At 33.1% G+C, this 17305-nt stretch overlaps 1 protein-coding gene across 1 annotated transcript; it reads right to left on the bottom strand.

Moving 5' to 3' along the window:
• Nucleotides 1–15193: 15193 nt before the first annotated feature.
• Nucleotides 15194–16916, bottom strand: LOC140860492 (WAT1-related protein At3g30340-like). The gene is made up of 6 exons (XM_073263502.1): nt 16735–16916; nt 16550–16612; nt 16151–16267; nt 15660–16050; nt 15404–15555; nt 15194–15311 (listed from the first exon to the last, which is right to left on the bottom strand). Exons 1-6 carry the CDS (start codon nt 16914–16916, stop codon nt 15194–15196), a joined length of 1023 nt encoding a protein of 340 aa, XP_073119603.1.
• Nucleotides 16917–17305: the final 389 nt, after the last annotated feature.

Here is a 17305-nt window from a genome sequence, read left to right as displayed (position 1 = left end):
TAGATTGCATGCCCGATAAATGAATCCTGGCGGGGCTTACTGCTAGATTGCATGCCCGATAAATGAATCCTGGCGGGGCTTACTGCTAGATTGCATGCCCGAGAAATAAATCCTGACGAGGCTTACTGCTGATTGCAGGCCCGATAAATGAATCCTGGTGAGGCTTACTGCTAGATTGCATGCCCGATAAATGAATCCTGGCGGGGCTTACTGCTAGATTGCATGCCCGATAAATGAATCCTGGCGGGGCTTACTGCTAGATTGCATGCCCGAGATCGGTGTAGCTGTACAATAATATCTCATATTTTGAATAAATAACGTAGGATACTAAGTTACAAGAACACGGTTACCCCACTATTGCTCCTGCCATGGCCTAACATTAAACTTCGTATACATGAAAATAAGTTTAATCAGGATTTGGGTTTAACGTCAAGTGGCTCATAAAAGCCGTATGCAAAATCATTTCCAATATCAAAGCCACTGTATCACAATAATTCTCCAAAGATTCTTTCTTTTGACACCCATTAATATTTCATTGATTTATAAAATCAAATATATAATCTATCCTCATTAGTGGTAACCATGTAAGCAAAATTATGCTGAACAAAGATAGCATTGGCCAATTAAACATCATCATGCAACGTTATTTTCCAAGCTTGACCAAGATGAGCCCATAACATATTCACAAATAACTTGAGCTCCGCAGTAGACTAGCATAGTTGCCCAGTAGCAAAAAAACCATAATCAAATTATAAAACTGAAACTTCGGTTGTTTCATGCTATGAGAAAAATGAAAATAGGCTTATCTGTCCAAATTGATAAAGCTGCTGGGCCATGCTCTAGAGAATTCATCTTATAAAAGACGAGGCATATCACAAAAATAAAGTACAGCCTGCTCTCTTGGCTACAATGAAAATGCATGCTTCCAGCTTCTTGGCATGAGGATGTGCGCCTTGACTGAACGGCTGCATGTTATGGCAGCCTAAATGTTGATACAGAGAGTATCAGTAAACAACGAAGAGTTGAGGCAACCAATTATAACAGACCACAACACCTTAGATAGATCACAATGTATAGCCAATCCGTAAGATACATAAAACTCAAAAGACAAGCGAAAACTTAAACCACCACGCGGAATGATATTGAATGATATTGAAGAGCTGATGGAGCTAACTCCAGCCCAATGTAATAATATCAATATGTCACCTGTAAATGACTAAAAATCATTAATAAGATGAGAAGAATCTAAACCATAAAAGGAAGAGAAGGTGTAATGAGAGCAGCGACACAATAAAGTAGCAATAACATAGTAGGCTAGTAAAGGCCCGAAAAATCCTAATATACTCTTCACACTCCATCGATCTCCAGTCAGTTTTTCTCCAGATATGGAGTTCTACCTTAGTTGAATGGTAGTATCTGGAGACTTTTCTTTTCACAAACACTAGGTGTGCGCTAGAGTTTTGAGAGAGAGAATCGAGAAGCATTGACGATGGACCATCCTCAATTCTTCAAGCAAAACAGAGATGTTTTCATGGTGGCGAATTGCAAAAAGGAGCGCAAGGTGTGATGGTGGTACAACACCAACTTGAGCTCCTTGTAGTGTATTACGCAGAAAATAGGGGTGAACCAAGCGAGGGGTTATCCCACACCCATCAAAAGAGATAAATGATTTCACAATAGAAACGATCACACGGCTCAGTAGTGGATTAGGCTTGCAAAGTGGACTGTGCTTTTAGCACTTCTTCTTCTTGTTTATCCCGTATAGATGTCCTGTCGTTCCCCTTAAAAGATCAATTTTCTTCTTTCCTAAGCCCACCGTAAAGATGAGACGTGGGAATAATTTTCTTTCCGTTCCAGCGAGAGATAAGCCAAGAAAATTGATCAAAGTTACTGGTTAAAGAAGCCAAAATCGAGATGCCCAATTGACGATCTCAAAATTAGGTTTCTTTTTTTCGAATGGGGAGAAAAAGAAAGAAATTGAATCTACGTCTCAGACTCAATTTCCCACAGACGGCACCAATGATGACATCTCAAAATTTTCTTTCCAGTGTGTGTGAATCTCCTACTGTTCTTGCCTGAAAATCATGAATAAATCGGTTAGGGGGCGCCAGGATTTCTTCCGGCGTGACCCTTCCGATGCCTAAGTCAGGCAGAGAAACATGGGAGAAAAGATAGATGAAAATTGTGAGAGATATCATTGGGAAGAAAGTGTCTCTTCCCACGTTGCCTATAATCAAGAAGAGAACAGTCTATATAATAAAAACTTTCCTGTCCTTCAGATAGTTGAGAACGTGTGCTCATGTCAGACGTGTAGTCCCTAGTGTAAGCCCATAACTCAAAGGGCAAGGCCCATGATCTAATTGGATGCGGCCCATGATCACATAATACTGACAAGTCCAAGCCCGATAGATAGTGAATATATGCGAGACCCATATCTAATAATAATTGCAGGACATCACTTACCACCAATAATATGCTTGTTATCACATATCCCGATCTAAGTTCATGCGAAAAAATAAATATATCCCGAGATATTAGACGATATCTCGGGATATATCCCATAACATCAGATGTATAAATTGAAATTCAGACCGTTGGTGATTTTTTTGTCCTAACAGCTCATATAATTAATTTAAAATTTAACTAGGTTAACCAGTCACATTCTTGACTTGCAGAAGTAAAAATCCCCATATTTATTATAAACAAAAAGTCCCCTCAAGATTGAAGCCAAATCGTTCCAAGATTTATTCTTAGTCCCACACGAGATCAATGGCAGCAGCCTGGCCCATCTCCCTATGCATATTTCGGTCGATGCCGCCGGATGGTTCTTCAACTTTACCACAACTTGATCTGGGCTTTAGTTACGTTGTCTTGTTTATGTTATTTTGGTGTTTTGGTTTTGTTCTATCTGTCGATTATTAGAAAATAGGGATGAAATGGAGCTCAGAACTCAGTATAAGATCTCTACTTTAATTCGGTAGTCTTTGAATTTTTTAAAAATAAATGATTATGAATTTTTTTTATCAATTATTGTTAGATGTTGCAAACACTACCTTCAATGGACTGTAGATTTTCGAGCTCACCAGCTTTTATGTTATTTAGGTAGTGTTTGCAACCTCTAAAAATAAGTGTTTGCAACCTCTAAAAATTTGTTAAGAAAATCTGCACAATCAATTATTTTTAAAGGTTACAAACACTACCTTAGTATCCATGAAGCTTATAACTTTTGGCATTTTGATGTTTTGTGGTCGAAAGTCGAAACTCATCTCTAATTTTCATGAAGTATTTTCCTTAATATTTAAGGATTTGGAAAAATTATTTATTATAGAATAAACATTTAAAGAACTTTAAAGGTGGAGTGGTGTGGTTGAATCATAGAGCGTGGGATAATACTCGAATTTAATATAAATTAATCAAAAGTCAAAACTGTTACGCAAATCAAATGACTTGCGCGAGTTGCAATATGTTGTTAGGATCCTTAAGCCACTCAATATGTAAGAAATTTGTAACATTGACGACGTTTGAGAAACATATCAACGACGGTCTATTCTAGACGATTTTTGATACTTTCTTATCTTTTAGTATTCAATGCATTCACTCCTTAATATATAGGTTATAAATGTTCAATTATTGAATTTGATCCGATGGTAGTCATTCTCTAGATCTTCCTTTCCACTACACAGACGCTCAATGAGAACATCAATATTAGAATATAAATGTGTTCCATCCAAAAAACTTGCGTATTGGACGGTGTAATTACCTTGTGAATTTATAATCCACTATTTTATAACTTTAATATATATGTAATATTGTAACAGTTTTAGAAACCAAGATATTGGCCTAATCCAATCATGCATTCTTTTCTCGTGCTTGTAGTATTCAACACGAACTCGAACCAAACGGTGATCCAAACATACAATGAGACGACGTACTAGAACTGCACCACCAACTATTCCTCCAACAACGATACGTTTCAATACAACGGGGAGTCGATCAATTCGGTGATGCACCAGTCATATCGATGCCACTTACAATATTAGGCACACAATACAATTTCTCAAATGCTGGTGATGGTGAACAATGCCTACATTGTATGGCCTTTGAGATCAAGGTGAATCAAGGGCTTGGACTTCCGCTGAGCCTCAACCGACCACCACCTCCACCGTATTCCCTGCCACCAGCCCCGGCGGATGGCGGGCAGTCTCCACCAGTCACAGTTGTCACTGATAGTCCCGGGAATGGAGGGAGATAAAGACTAGTAGTGCTAATGCTTTCTTGTAGGGATAATTAGGCCAATAGCCCTTTTCAAAATTCAATTTAAAAAACTAACCCTCATTTTCTAAAACCCAAGTTTGACTTTACAAATTAGGTAACTAACCTCCAATTCCCCAACACAGCACTTCGGACGATTTTATATTCCAATAAAAAAAGGGTGAGAATGGATATAAAGTACAAGACTAATCCAAATAATATTTATATAAAAATTCAAATAAAAATAAAAGAACATAAACCATATCATATACATGCTTATGTTGATACATGAGCAATTATGTGTTTAGCAAGTAAACATATACTTCCAAGCCATTATTGGAAGAAATATGATCAAAGATTAAAAGTTCGAATAGGAGATGGATCAATTATTATGCTAGATACTGTAGCAGAAAAATTAAAAATAGAAATTGAGGAAACAAAATTTGTAATACCTATTTTATGCCAAATTGAATCAGGAATGGATATTATAATATGAAATAACTTTTTAAGACAATATCTTCCTTTCACACAATTTGAAGATCACATAACTTTAAACAAGGGATCTTCAATGATTTATATTTCTAAAATACGAACAGCATTTCGTGTAGGAAATGAATGATTTACAAAGAATTTTCATAAACAAAATACAAATTCGATAGAATTAAAAATAGAGAATATCTTAACGATTAATCCTGAAAAGGAAATCGTGAAGAAATTTCATGACATTTGTTCTGAAAACCCTCAGGACAAAATTAAGAAAAGAAAATAATTTATTGCTTCAATAAAACTTAAAGACTCTAACATCACAATTCGTGAAGCATCAAGAAGATGCAACATGGATGATGTAAAAATATTCGAAAAAGAGGTTCAAGAATTACTCAAACTTAAGATAATCATTCCAAGCAAGAGTCCACACTCTTCACCAGCCTTTTATGTCAGTAAGAAAGATATTGATAAGAAAAGAATGATAATTGATTATCGAAAAATGAATAATGCAACAATCATGGATAGATATTACATCCCAAACAAGAATGATTTACTATCTTATATAGGAGGAATGAAATATTTCTCCAGTTTAGATTGTAAATCATGATTCTGGCAAATTCAGCTAGAACCACAAACACAATTACTTACAGTATTTAGTTGTCCAAAAGGACAATATCAATGGATTGTATTACCTTACGGACTTAAACAAGCTCCAGGTATTTTCCAAAGATATATGGATGAATTTTTTAAACCATATGTAGACTTTTGTCATGATAGTATTAGATATTTGTCATAAAGATGGAATTATATTTTCTGAAAATAAAGCACAATTGTTTAAAACAAAAATAAATTACCTAGGATTACAAATAGAAGATGGAAAATATTGTTTACAACAACATATACTTAAGAAAATTCATGATTTTTCTAGTGAAATCAAAGATAAAGATCAATTAAGAAGATTTCTAGGTTTATTAACATATTCTGGAAATTATATTAAAAAAATTGCAAAAATCAGAAAACCTCTTCAGGCAAAACTTAAACAGGACTATAAATGGAAATGGTCAAAGGAAGATACTAATTACATAGACACTATTAAAAAGAAAATAATTAGTAATCTTCCAGAATTATATTTTCCTTCAAATAAAGATATAATAATAATTGAAACATACGCCTCAGATGAATACTGGGGAGCATGTTTAAAAGCTTATACTGGAGAAAGAAATTTAGAAGAACTTACTAAAACAACTACTGGGAATAATGAAAAATTATGTAATTATACATCAGGAACTTTTCAAGGTGCATAGTTAAATTATCACTCGAATGAAAAAAGAATTACTAGCTCTAATTTTTACAATTAGAACTCTTTAAATTTATCTTATTTCTAAACCATTTTTAGTAAGAGCAGATAATATGAATTTAACATATTTCAAGACAAGGAAAATATCAAGAAATGCAGGGAAAAATGCAACAAGGTTAATTAGATGGCAATTGGAATTGAATCATTATCAGTTCGAGATCCAGCATATCAAAGGAACGGATAATTCATTACCCGACGTATTAACCAGAGAACTTCATCCAAATTATACTATCCGTAGTAACGGAATAACAAAAGAGATCCTAAGTGATCCAGAAAATGACTGCGAGTCATCCGAACACGCCTCAGAAAGCATGTGGAATATAAATTGATGAAATGATATTTATATTCAAAAACATGAATTATTTTATGGCTTCAAGTCATCCAAACATGCCTTAGAAAACATGGAGAATATAAATTGATGAAATGAGATTTATATTCAAAAACATGAATTACTCTATGAGTAAAATAATCAATCTCATTTATGAAGATTGATTCAATTCTTGCAAAAGAATTCATAAATACAATGATACGCATAACAAAACTATCTGAATTACTCACGATAAAGAGTTAAATTTCTAACCATTTTATATATATATATGTTTTCTTGTCAAGGATGGACAAATTAAATCAATTAGAGGAAATATTGATCGACATACAGGAAGAAATCCAAATTCTTCAACCAAAGGAAAATAATATAATCGGGAAAATTCAGAGGATAAAAGAAAAGATGACAACCTCGTCATCATCATCATCACCAAGAACACCAATCAAGATAGCAACTTCATTTGACAAAATAATGGAGATGATTGAGAAACAGTCAGTGGTCACATCCAACACTGACAACAAAGAAAAGAAGAAAGAACCGGTGGTCACAGCCAACACCGAGAAAAATGAAAAAAAAGAAAGGACGTTTAAAAACGCCCTTGAAACAAGAGAAAGAAAGATGGTCAATTTACGACCACAAAAACAAATTTTTGGAAAAACAAACTTTTCAAAAAAATTAAGGACTGAATTTTTCGAAACATTAAACTATTTGAGAATAGCCAAACCATCTGCAGGATCTTGGCTATAAACTTGTGATACACAAAGCATATCAAGAGCAAGAACACTGCAAGGTGCTCCAGCGCATGAAGTCGCAAGATTCTTTTCAAATTGATTATTAAGTGGATTAAAAGTCAGTCCCAACAATCAAGAGATAGAACTATTTCCATATCAACTGAGAAATAGTATCGTTCAATTCAAGAAAGCAGTCTTTAAAGACGATCCAATATTAACACTAAACATTCATTCAACTATTTTAGATTGGGATATTGATAAATTCTACCAACCAATGGTATACATCCAGTGTCGGAGGAATAAAGAAAAGTTCTTATTCGAATGATCAAATGAAGAGAAACCAGTCATGGATATCTCAACACTTCCTGAGATAAGAATAAAGACATTAATTGACATGATCTCAAAGACGGGAAAGATTGATGAAAATTCAAAGGTTAAAATAAATTTTGCATCTAGTAAAATTTTATTAACTACTGGACATAAGAAGATCATCCAAAAGAAATACCAAGCCATGTTAGCTCAATTTGAAGCTCCGATCTACAAAGCAAGAGTTGACATTGTTAGAACCTAATTGGGGGGGGGGGGGATTTAGGTTCTATTGGCAACTTTAGCAATTTAAAGCGATTATGCAAGTACGCAAGCGGAAGACTTAAGCAATCAAATAATAAGTGCGGTAAATAAATGCGTAATGTAAATAAAGCAGTAAAAGGGATAAGAGATGTTTATGGAAGTTCGACGATAAATCGTCTACGTCTCCCCTTCTTGGTTAAGTCGATTAACCAAGGATCCACTAGCACTTCGAACGTCTTGGCCTTGATGGCTCCAAGGATAGCCTTACAACTTGACACGATCACCGCGCCGATACAACTCAACACTCTTGGCCTTAAGGGCTCCAAGGATAGCCTCAACACTCGTAAAATACACTTGGCTTCACACACAAGTGTTTATAAAACCGAGCAACCAACTCACAAACTAACAACCCTCGATATTACAACCCCGAATACAACTCGATATGTGAATATATTTTGAACACTCAAAAGGGGCTACAAATTTCTCAACAAATGACTTGAATGATGCTTGAGAGGATTGAGAGACTTGAAGATGTTGGGATGATTTGAATGGCCTCGGAATGCCTCCTTTTATAGCTGAAATTTTGACATCGATCGGAACTTCCGATCCCTGCATCGGAGCTTCCGAAATTTGAATTCTGAGACACGCGGGTGTACTGGATCGGAACGTCCGATCCACTTCGGAGCTTCCGATCGGCGCAATAAATATGGTGTCGGGCAAAAGTCTTCCGGACAAGATTATCAGGCGGCCGTTCAGGATCGGAACGTCCGATCCTGTTCGGAGCTTCCGATCTGCTTCACTTCGTTGCCTCCGATCTGCTTCCGAACAATATAATTTTACATAGAAACTGATCGGACCTTCCGAACCACGATCGGAGCTTCCGAACCTGTTCTTCGTAGCTTCCGTTCCTCATTCCGACCAATATATAAAAAAAATCCCTGAAATAGATCGGAGCTTCCGAACCAAGATCGGAGCGTCCGATCGTCCCTTAGCTTCCGAAGGTGCTTCTGATCCTGATCGGAGGTTCCGATCTCCAATCGGAGCTTCCGATCCCATAGTAGTAAACTTCTTCGAATTGTGTTTCTGATCTTGAGTATGAATTTAGTATTAATTCATCTTTGAAAATTTTAACTCTGTAATAAGCTCAATGTAAATATTAGTAACATTTTAACCTAGTTTTGTTAATCATCAAAACATAGAGAAATAAGACTTGTTAATGCATTAAAAACATTAATCTCATAATTCGAGATTTATATGCGTTTAAGGCGTAACAGACATGACCAGAGAAACTCAACAGATGTTATGCAAGAAATTAAGTACAATGATTTTCACTCACAAATGTGGACATTGCCTAAAGACAGAAGTAAAGACAGAAGAAACAACTGTCAAAGAAGAGAAAACAATAAATAAGTGATCTGAAACCACTAGTGATACAGACAGCGAATCAATGTAAGAAAATTACAAATCGTGGACCACAACACGTGTAAAGGAGTCCATTCAGACGATAAATGAACTGTCTTTAATAATGTTGTATTTTTAATTATGTAGTGTCGGAGTGGTCCCTCCATAAATTCTTGTTTTTAAGCGTTTCTCCACGCCTATTTAAGGAGATGTATGTTTTGTGAAATGATAAGCGAAGTTTGAGAATCTATCTCTCTTCTTAAGTTTCTTACAATCTGGTTTATACAAGACGTATGAAAACTATCAGAAACTAAGATACATAAAAATCAAAAACAAAATTAAGCCTTATGACCAATAACTAAACAAGCAGGGCGTTAGGAGGAAGAAGGCTGGAAGCTGATAATTGAAGATTCATGGTGAGAGTAAAACTGGAGATCCATACAATAAGTACCATTTGATCAGATGATCGTTAAGGGAAAGCAAGCATTTGGCCTCTGCTCAAAACCAGGAATCAATCAATCAAGGTAACCTTCCTAAACCTCATGTTGCCCTTAATTCAAAATTATTTAAAACTTTATCATGCTTGGTTTAACTCTTAAGCAAGAAATACGCATGTTAAATAAAAGATTTAGAGATTTAAGGAATAAAATGAAAACCTTAGAAAATACAGATCCAGCATACATTCAGATCTATAATGAAATGAATACAATAAATCAACGAATATTTATTTTGGACAGTTATATAATTGTTCGATTTGGTGAACATTTTATACAAGAAATATATGATGAAGTTTCATTAGACGAAGATAATGAAGATAATGAACCTAATGAATAAATTCCGCAACCTTAATCAATTTATCAATTAAAATTTGTAATAATAACTAATGAATTGAACCAAATTGGGATCAAATCATTTATCTGTTATAAATGAATTCCGATCTGTTACAAACAAATTATGAATTCCGCAACCTGGTATCAGAGCCAGATTTAAAATTAAATTCAACCTAAATTAATAGGAATTTCAATAACAAATGAATTCAACAATAATTTGGTTTAGGAATCCTCTCCTAAATTATAAAATACAAAAGATAATAATTCACACAAGATGGAACTTAAAGAAAATATATAAAGCAGATAATTTTAATTTATATTCTCAAAATATAAATTACAGAATAGATTTTAATAACGAATTATTAAAACATCTAAAATCATTAAAGTCAACAATTGATAATTTCGAAGATTATCAACACTTAAAAGATCAAATCGAAGCAATTGAAGATCTAGTAAATGATTTAATAATAACAAGAAGCTCATATATTTGTTAAAATAATGACTGAACAAAAAGATTTTTTAAATCCTCAAAATCTTCAAATCGAAGAAAGTAAAGAAAATCAGGAATATAATTTGAATATTATATTCAATCAAAGTAAATTTGCTGAAATACAGAAAATAAGATTTTCTAATTCAAAAGAAAATTTAATAAATCAACCTGGAATATTAAGTAAGATTTCAAGTCTTATTAATCCCAGAAAAAATTTAATTTATTACTCGATACGTACAAAAGAACGATCATGTAAAATAAATAATGAACTAAGGTCTAACACTCTGAAGTTATTTACAACTCAAGATATTGATACCATTATGGCAAAAGCCAGTGAGAAAGAACGATCTGAACTAAAATATGTTCATATCGGAGGAATTGAAATAATAGTATCAGCTCACTACGGAGAAGGAATACATACACCAATTGAAATCACAGTTCGTGACAAAAGGATATGTAATTTTGAGGATTCCATCCTTGGAAAAATTATAGGAAATTTATGTTACAAAAAGATAAAAAATTTGTATTTATCCACAATACAATATATCTCTTTTTGATAGAAACATAAATGATGTATTAACATTAGATTACTACTTTTATAGAAATAATCTTATGTTAACAGGAAATCATCCAATCAACATAAATTATGTTGTTGGATTAGCAATGAGTAATAATTCTCAAACAGAAATAATTTCAACAAAACCAACCATTTCTGTTGAAAGAATGTTTGAAAATATTACAAGAATTGAGCACCCTCGAAAGGCATTTATTGAAGAAATAAATCCTTATAAAAGATGGAGTTCAGATGACCTCCAAATAACCAAACATTCTTTATCAAGAAGTTCATTATCATTTGCTAGAAATGATGAAGATATTCTTGAGAAGATTGGAACCATGAATCAAAATATTCTTAAAATTAAGCAAGCTATTATTAGTGAATCAACCTCATCGTAATGACATCCTTAAAAAAATTATAAAAAGATCTAGACCAATTAGAGAATAAAATTAACAAGGTTAATCTAACAATACAAGAATTAGAAAGAACTTTCAAAGAATATATTGATTTAGCCACGACTAGATTAATAATAGAACAAGAAAAACATAGTAAAGAAATATTAAGTTATCTTAAAGAAGTTTTCCCAAAGGATAAAGGAAAAGGGAAAATAGATGAAGAACCATTCAAAATTGAATCATGGTACATAAATCCTCTTGTTTATGGAAAAACTAAGTATGAAGATGTTTGGTGAAACAGATCAATCTGATTATGAACAAATAGGAATAAATACAGAAGAACGATATCATTCACATCAAGAATCAGAACAATATAGAGATATGGATATTTCAGAATCAGAATCAGAAGATGATTCTAGACCACAATTGAATTTACGAATGAATGTAGGAGGCAGTGGTGGTGGTACCAAAACTGAAAACTTTGAGTATAGCAGAGACCAATATTCTGGAACCTATAAAGATGTTAGAGATATTCTTAGAGAATAAAAAACGTAAGTCAGGATTTGTAAAACAAAACATTTTAGATTTAGGATGTTCTACTGCAAAAAAAAGAAAATCAAAGATAGATCATTGGGCAAATGGACTATCAGTACAAATCCAATTAACATAATTATTGGATAATAGTGAAAACATACAAGTACTAACTCATGGAATGATAAAAATGACTTTGGTAGGAGCAATAAGAACTTGGGCTAAAAACCTAGTAATAACTAATCTACCCCAAGGAATGACAGGACATAGGTATTTTGAACTATTTGTTGATGCCCTATACCAAGAATTTTTAGGAGTTTCTAATAATGATGCTAATTTAGTAGCCAAAAACATAGAACAAAACAAAGCAATTTTTATCTTAGATAATATTAAATTATGCAATTTATGTTATCTAGAAGAGTTTATCTGTGATTATGAAACAAATTATTATCAGTTAATAGATTCTGATAAAAAAAGAGCATTATAAATTAAGTATTTTTAATAAAATACCTAATATACCAATAAACAGTAAAGATGAATTTTTAACCAGCTCCTATGCAAAAATCTTAGAAGGAGCTATTAAATTTATCAAAGATATAATAACAAAAATATGCCATGAAGTAACGCTAAATAAAAGAATATCTAAATCCTACAAACAAAACAATAAACTTTGTTGTGATAAAATGAAATTCACAGTAAAATAATATGGTTGTAAAACAAACATGCAACACAAACATTTAAAACGACAAAAACAAAATAAATCTAATAAACCTTATAAATCATTTAATAGAAAATTTATTCTTTATAAGAAAAAAAATTTAAAAAGAATTTTTTCAGAAAACCTTATAGAAGAAAATATTATAAAAAATTTGATAACAAAAAACCACATTGCCCAAAAGGTAAAGAAAAAAATTGCACATGTTGGTTGTGCAATGAAGAAGGACATTATGCAAATGAATGTTCAAAACGAAACGAAAAGAAAAACAAAGTTAAACTTTTAGAAGAATTATATACTATTGGATTTTATCCAGTTGAAACAATCGAGTTTTCATCGGATGATGAAAATATTTACTACCTTGATGAATCAAGTGAATCAGATTTAGAATCCGATTCGACATTTGATGATTCAAGAATAGATTCGAATTAATCAAAAAGAAATTTTTCACACCATTGATAAACCTTAGACTATTTAAGGCTATTTACCAAAATAAAATTTTGCAAAGGCTATTATTTTAAATGAAAGTCAACTTAAGGCTATTATTTTAAATGACCCCTTTCTTGTTTGGCTTCTTGAATCTTGTCTTTATTTGATTTTCGGCATGAGAGGGACCCATATTGATATTTGTCTAAATTTTGGTTTTTGGGGATTCAAGAAACTTTAAAAAATTTGTCTTATTCCCATGTGCCAAGGGGTAAGTTGGCTTGCTATGTATTTGAGGAATTTTATTTTATTTTATCCTTCATCGCTTTTACATATGTAGAAGCAAAAATGGACAACGCGTCTCGTGATTTTTTTCCCCAAAACATATTTTTTGACATTCAATAATTAATTGACCTAATTTAGCTAGCTAGACGTGCAGCCAAGCGGCTTCAAGAACATGAGAAATATTATTTTTAATGTAATTAATTATGAATTATTAATTTATACTATTATATAAAAGATTGACCTTGAATGGAATATTTATTTCTTAAAAATTCCTTAAGTTTAAAAAGATTTATTTAAATCTTTTGTCTTTCTTGAACTTGAAGTTTCTTAGACATGAAGTTTTTTGGATATAAAACTTAATTAATTTATTTCTTTAGTTAGTAGATTTAAGATAATATTGCACTTTATTATAATATTTATTTATCTTATATTTTAATAATATTTTCCTTATTTTTGTAGATTTGATTTGATAAAAAAAATAAGATGAAGACCTTTTAAAAGAATCCTACGCCTACAAAAAAACAAGCACATGGAGAATTCTTTGGCTATATTTAATGAAAGGGTGTGTACGTGAGATAGTGAAATAAGAGACAACCAAGAGAGATTTCTGAGAGAGCTTCTGAGCGTGCAAACTTGAGAGAGTTTTGAAGAAATTTTGAAGCTCGTTCTGGTCGTGGTTTACTTGATTGCCGTTGAAGTTTTGAGAACATTGAAGATTGAAGTGTGTTTCTCTCGTGGCTCGTGTTTTGGAATCAAGGATTCATCTCCTTATTTTCTTTTATTTATTCAATTTCGTATAGAATGTTTAGGAGATGATTTTATTCTTCATTTTCTCATATGTTTTGAGAAAATTGACTTTGACAAAAATTAATTATTTTTAGGGTTTTGTAAACTCTTTGATTATTTTTCTAGTGAAATTTTTGCACTGAGGCATTGCAAGAGTATTGTATACTCTTCCTTAAATATTTGAGTCTATTATTTGGTTGCTAGTTTATTTTATTCATGCTTTTACAATTTTTCACGGCATGTTATTGAAGAGTTGTCAACACCTAGGGACAACATGTGAATCTGATTTTATGTGCAACCAATTATTCTTTAGAGACTTAACTAACTTTGAGGACACCAAAATTCCTTATTCCGCAATTACCCTTCTTATCCATTATCCACTAAACCTCCCACTTACTCCATTTTTTGTTTTGAAAAAATATATATATTACATATAAAAAAATCTATTTTACATATGCAAAACATGTGCATTTTTCACTAGTATTAATTAATGATGTGGTGTCCCATTGGATCGGGCACGAACAAGAATAGACCATCCAATCTCGAGGAGTAAAAAAAATGGTTAAATTTAGATAAAACCGCATATTTGGTCTGATAATTGTCATTTTGTAATTTTAGTCTTCTACGTCGACAAATCGGAAGAACTAAAATTGCATTGAAAAAAAGGGGGAAAAAAAAAGAAAGAAACCGGTCTAAAAGCATAAAACTGAAATTTGATAACAAAATTTAAAAAAAAAAAAAAAGAAATTTGATAACACAAAAACTCAAAATCGCAATGACAAAAAAATACAAAAAAAAAAAAAAAAAAAAAAATCCAATTTCCCCTATATTTTATCGTGTGATTTTTGAAAATATAAGATATATAGTAACTGGGTATATTCACCCAAAGTCCCTAAACACGTATATCATTGTTTTGCGTGAATAAAAACCTAATTAAAAAGGTAACAATTAAAATACATGTTGCTTGATTGTTTAGAGAATTAACAAAATTAACATCACAAATATCCAGATATATAAAATATTTTACCGAAGGCTACGTACGTACATAATTTCATACTTTAATTTCTTGGTTCTTGGCCGGCAACATTTTTATCTATGCCTGGAGTTTCTTGATCGTTGCTTTTGCCCCAAAGAAGACCATACATGCCCACAACCACCACAATTGATCCTACAATGCTGTCCAAAGTAGGCACATATAATATATAACACACTTTGGTATAATATATGCTCACATATATACAGACTCACAAGCATACATAGACACTTACCTTCCGAGGTAAATTTCTTCTTGCAATACCGCGACATCGAAAATGGCAGCAAAAATTTGAATCAAAGGAGTAAAAGCTGAGGCAAAAACAGGTCCCTTTTGTTTAACACAACATGACATGACCACATAGCATATGCCCGAAGCCACAATGCCCTGTGTGGACATAAATCCAAAGAATGATGTGAGAATGACGTGACAACAGACGTTACTGACGTGTCTAATGACAAATATATGACAAAACAACGAATAGTACTCACGGCATAGACGACACTGAGAATCTGCAATTCTCCTCTGATAATCCAAACAGAAACAACGTTCCTTCTATCAGTTGTGCAGAAACACAAAACAACAGACTGCACAGCACTGAAAAAGGACATGATGGAGGTGCTGGAATATCGATGCGGGTAACTATGTCCAATCCTAGCCTGGATTAGAAACCATGAAGACCAAGCCAGGCCTCCTGCGCATAAAAACACCGAACCCAGGCCCCAGTTTCTCGGCTTTCCGCGCTTTTTAGTGGCCCTCGATGCCGAGTATATCAATGGCATTCCTCTGTAGAGTGTGAGTATCAAGACTCCGACGATGCAGGTTAGTGCGCCAAGTAACTTAGCTTTCCCACTTTTGCTATTCATTTTCACACTCTCCATCCTGCGCCACGCATTGAATCGAATATATGTATATATTTTTACAAATTACACACACACTCTCTAATATTATTGCTGGTGTATTTTGATTTAAATGGACTTACCCTAAGGGCAATGCAATGACAAACGTAAACACTGGCACCATATTTATGAAAGCACACATGAATGTTGCCGATGTATAATCAAGCCCAACCAAGAACAGATACTGTGTTAGCGTCATTCTACAACATCAACATTCCAAATATATATATATTTAAACTAAGGATATAAACAAGAATTTCATATATATATATATATATATATATATATATATATATGAATTTTCAGCTGGCCAACCATGTTTCTCCACTTGGTCCGCGACCACTAAAACCTGGTAGTGGTTTTTTTTTTCGCATGACTAAAACCCACTACCGGGTTTTAGTGGTCGCGAACCAAGTGGAAAAATATGGTTGGACACCTGAAAATTTTTCTATATATGTATATACCTCGCAAATTACACTCACCCGAACAATGCGCACAAAAAAATCTGACCCAACAGCCAAATATTCAGCTTACTCCAGCTACTCCTGAATTCATGCACATACGTTTGTATAGTCTTGGCACTCAAATCGACTCGACTCGACAAATTGAGTACTAGTGAAACAATGTTAAAGCCATTTAACTTCCAAAGTAGGTTGATATATTATACCTTTCCCAGATATAGGCAAATGGGGTCAAAACAATAGTCGATATGGATTGCCTGTAAACGACTATGATCCCGTGGTTCATCCCTCCATTCATTGCCTTCTTGAACAGTATATTCAGAACTGCCAAAGCAAATTCAACCGCCACCATTGCAGCCACAGGCTTCCAGCTTTCCATGCAATTCATCGTTTTACAAATCTAATTTTTTATTTTTATTTTGCAAGTATTAATATTTTGTGTTCATATAAATGTTACACCAACAATATATTTATAGTGGGGTTTATGTTTCGCACTGATTTTTAACGAGCGATTAATAGTAATCAGTACAACTTGCGATTGCATATCGTGGAATATATATATATGGATTTCACGTATGGAAAATGCATATATGCTTTTCCCACAGAGGTCACCAATGTTCAATGACCTCATACGCTGACGTTACCATGGCAAGCACGAAAGGTATGATAATATTATATATTATTCGAGGCGAGTACGTACTACATGCATGCACCTATTTTGGCACATTTTGTCCGATATTCACTGGAAAGCTGATGTGAATAATTAGGATTTTCCGG

The sequence above is a fragment of the Henckelia pumila genome, chromosome 4 (genome assembly GCF_033568475.1).
Source record: "Henckelia pumila isolate YLH828 chromosome 4, ASM3356847v2, whole genome shotgun sequence".
NCBI classification, from domain to species: Eukaryota; Viridiplantae; Streptophyta; class Magnoliopsida; order Lamiales; family Gesneriaceae; genus Henckelia; species Henckelia pumila.
This window is presented reverse-complemented; position numbering and strand designations above follow the sequence as displayed.

Coding starts and splice junctions, on each gene's coding strand:
- LOC140860492 (XM_073263502.1), bottom strand. CDS start 16,916: ATGAATTGCATGGAAAGCTGGAAGCCTGTGGCTGCAATGGTGGCGGTT. Junction 16,613..16,734: donor TTTGCCTATATCTGGGAAAG/GTATAATATATC, acceptor GCATGAATTCAG/GAGTAGCTGGAGTAAGCTGA. Junction 16,051..16,150: donor GTCATTGCATTGCCCTTAGG/GTAAGTCCATTT, acceptor TGCGTGGCGCAG/GATGGAGAGTGTGAAAATGA.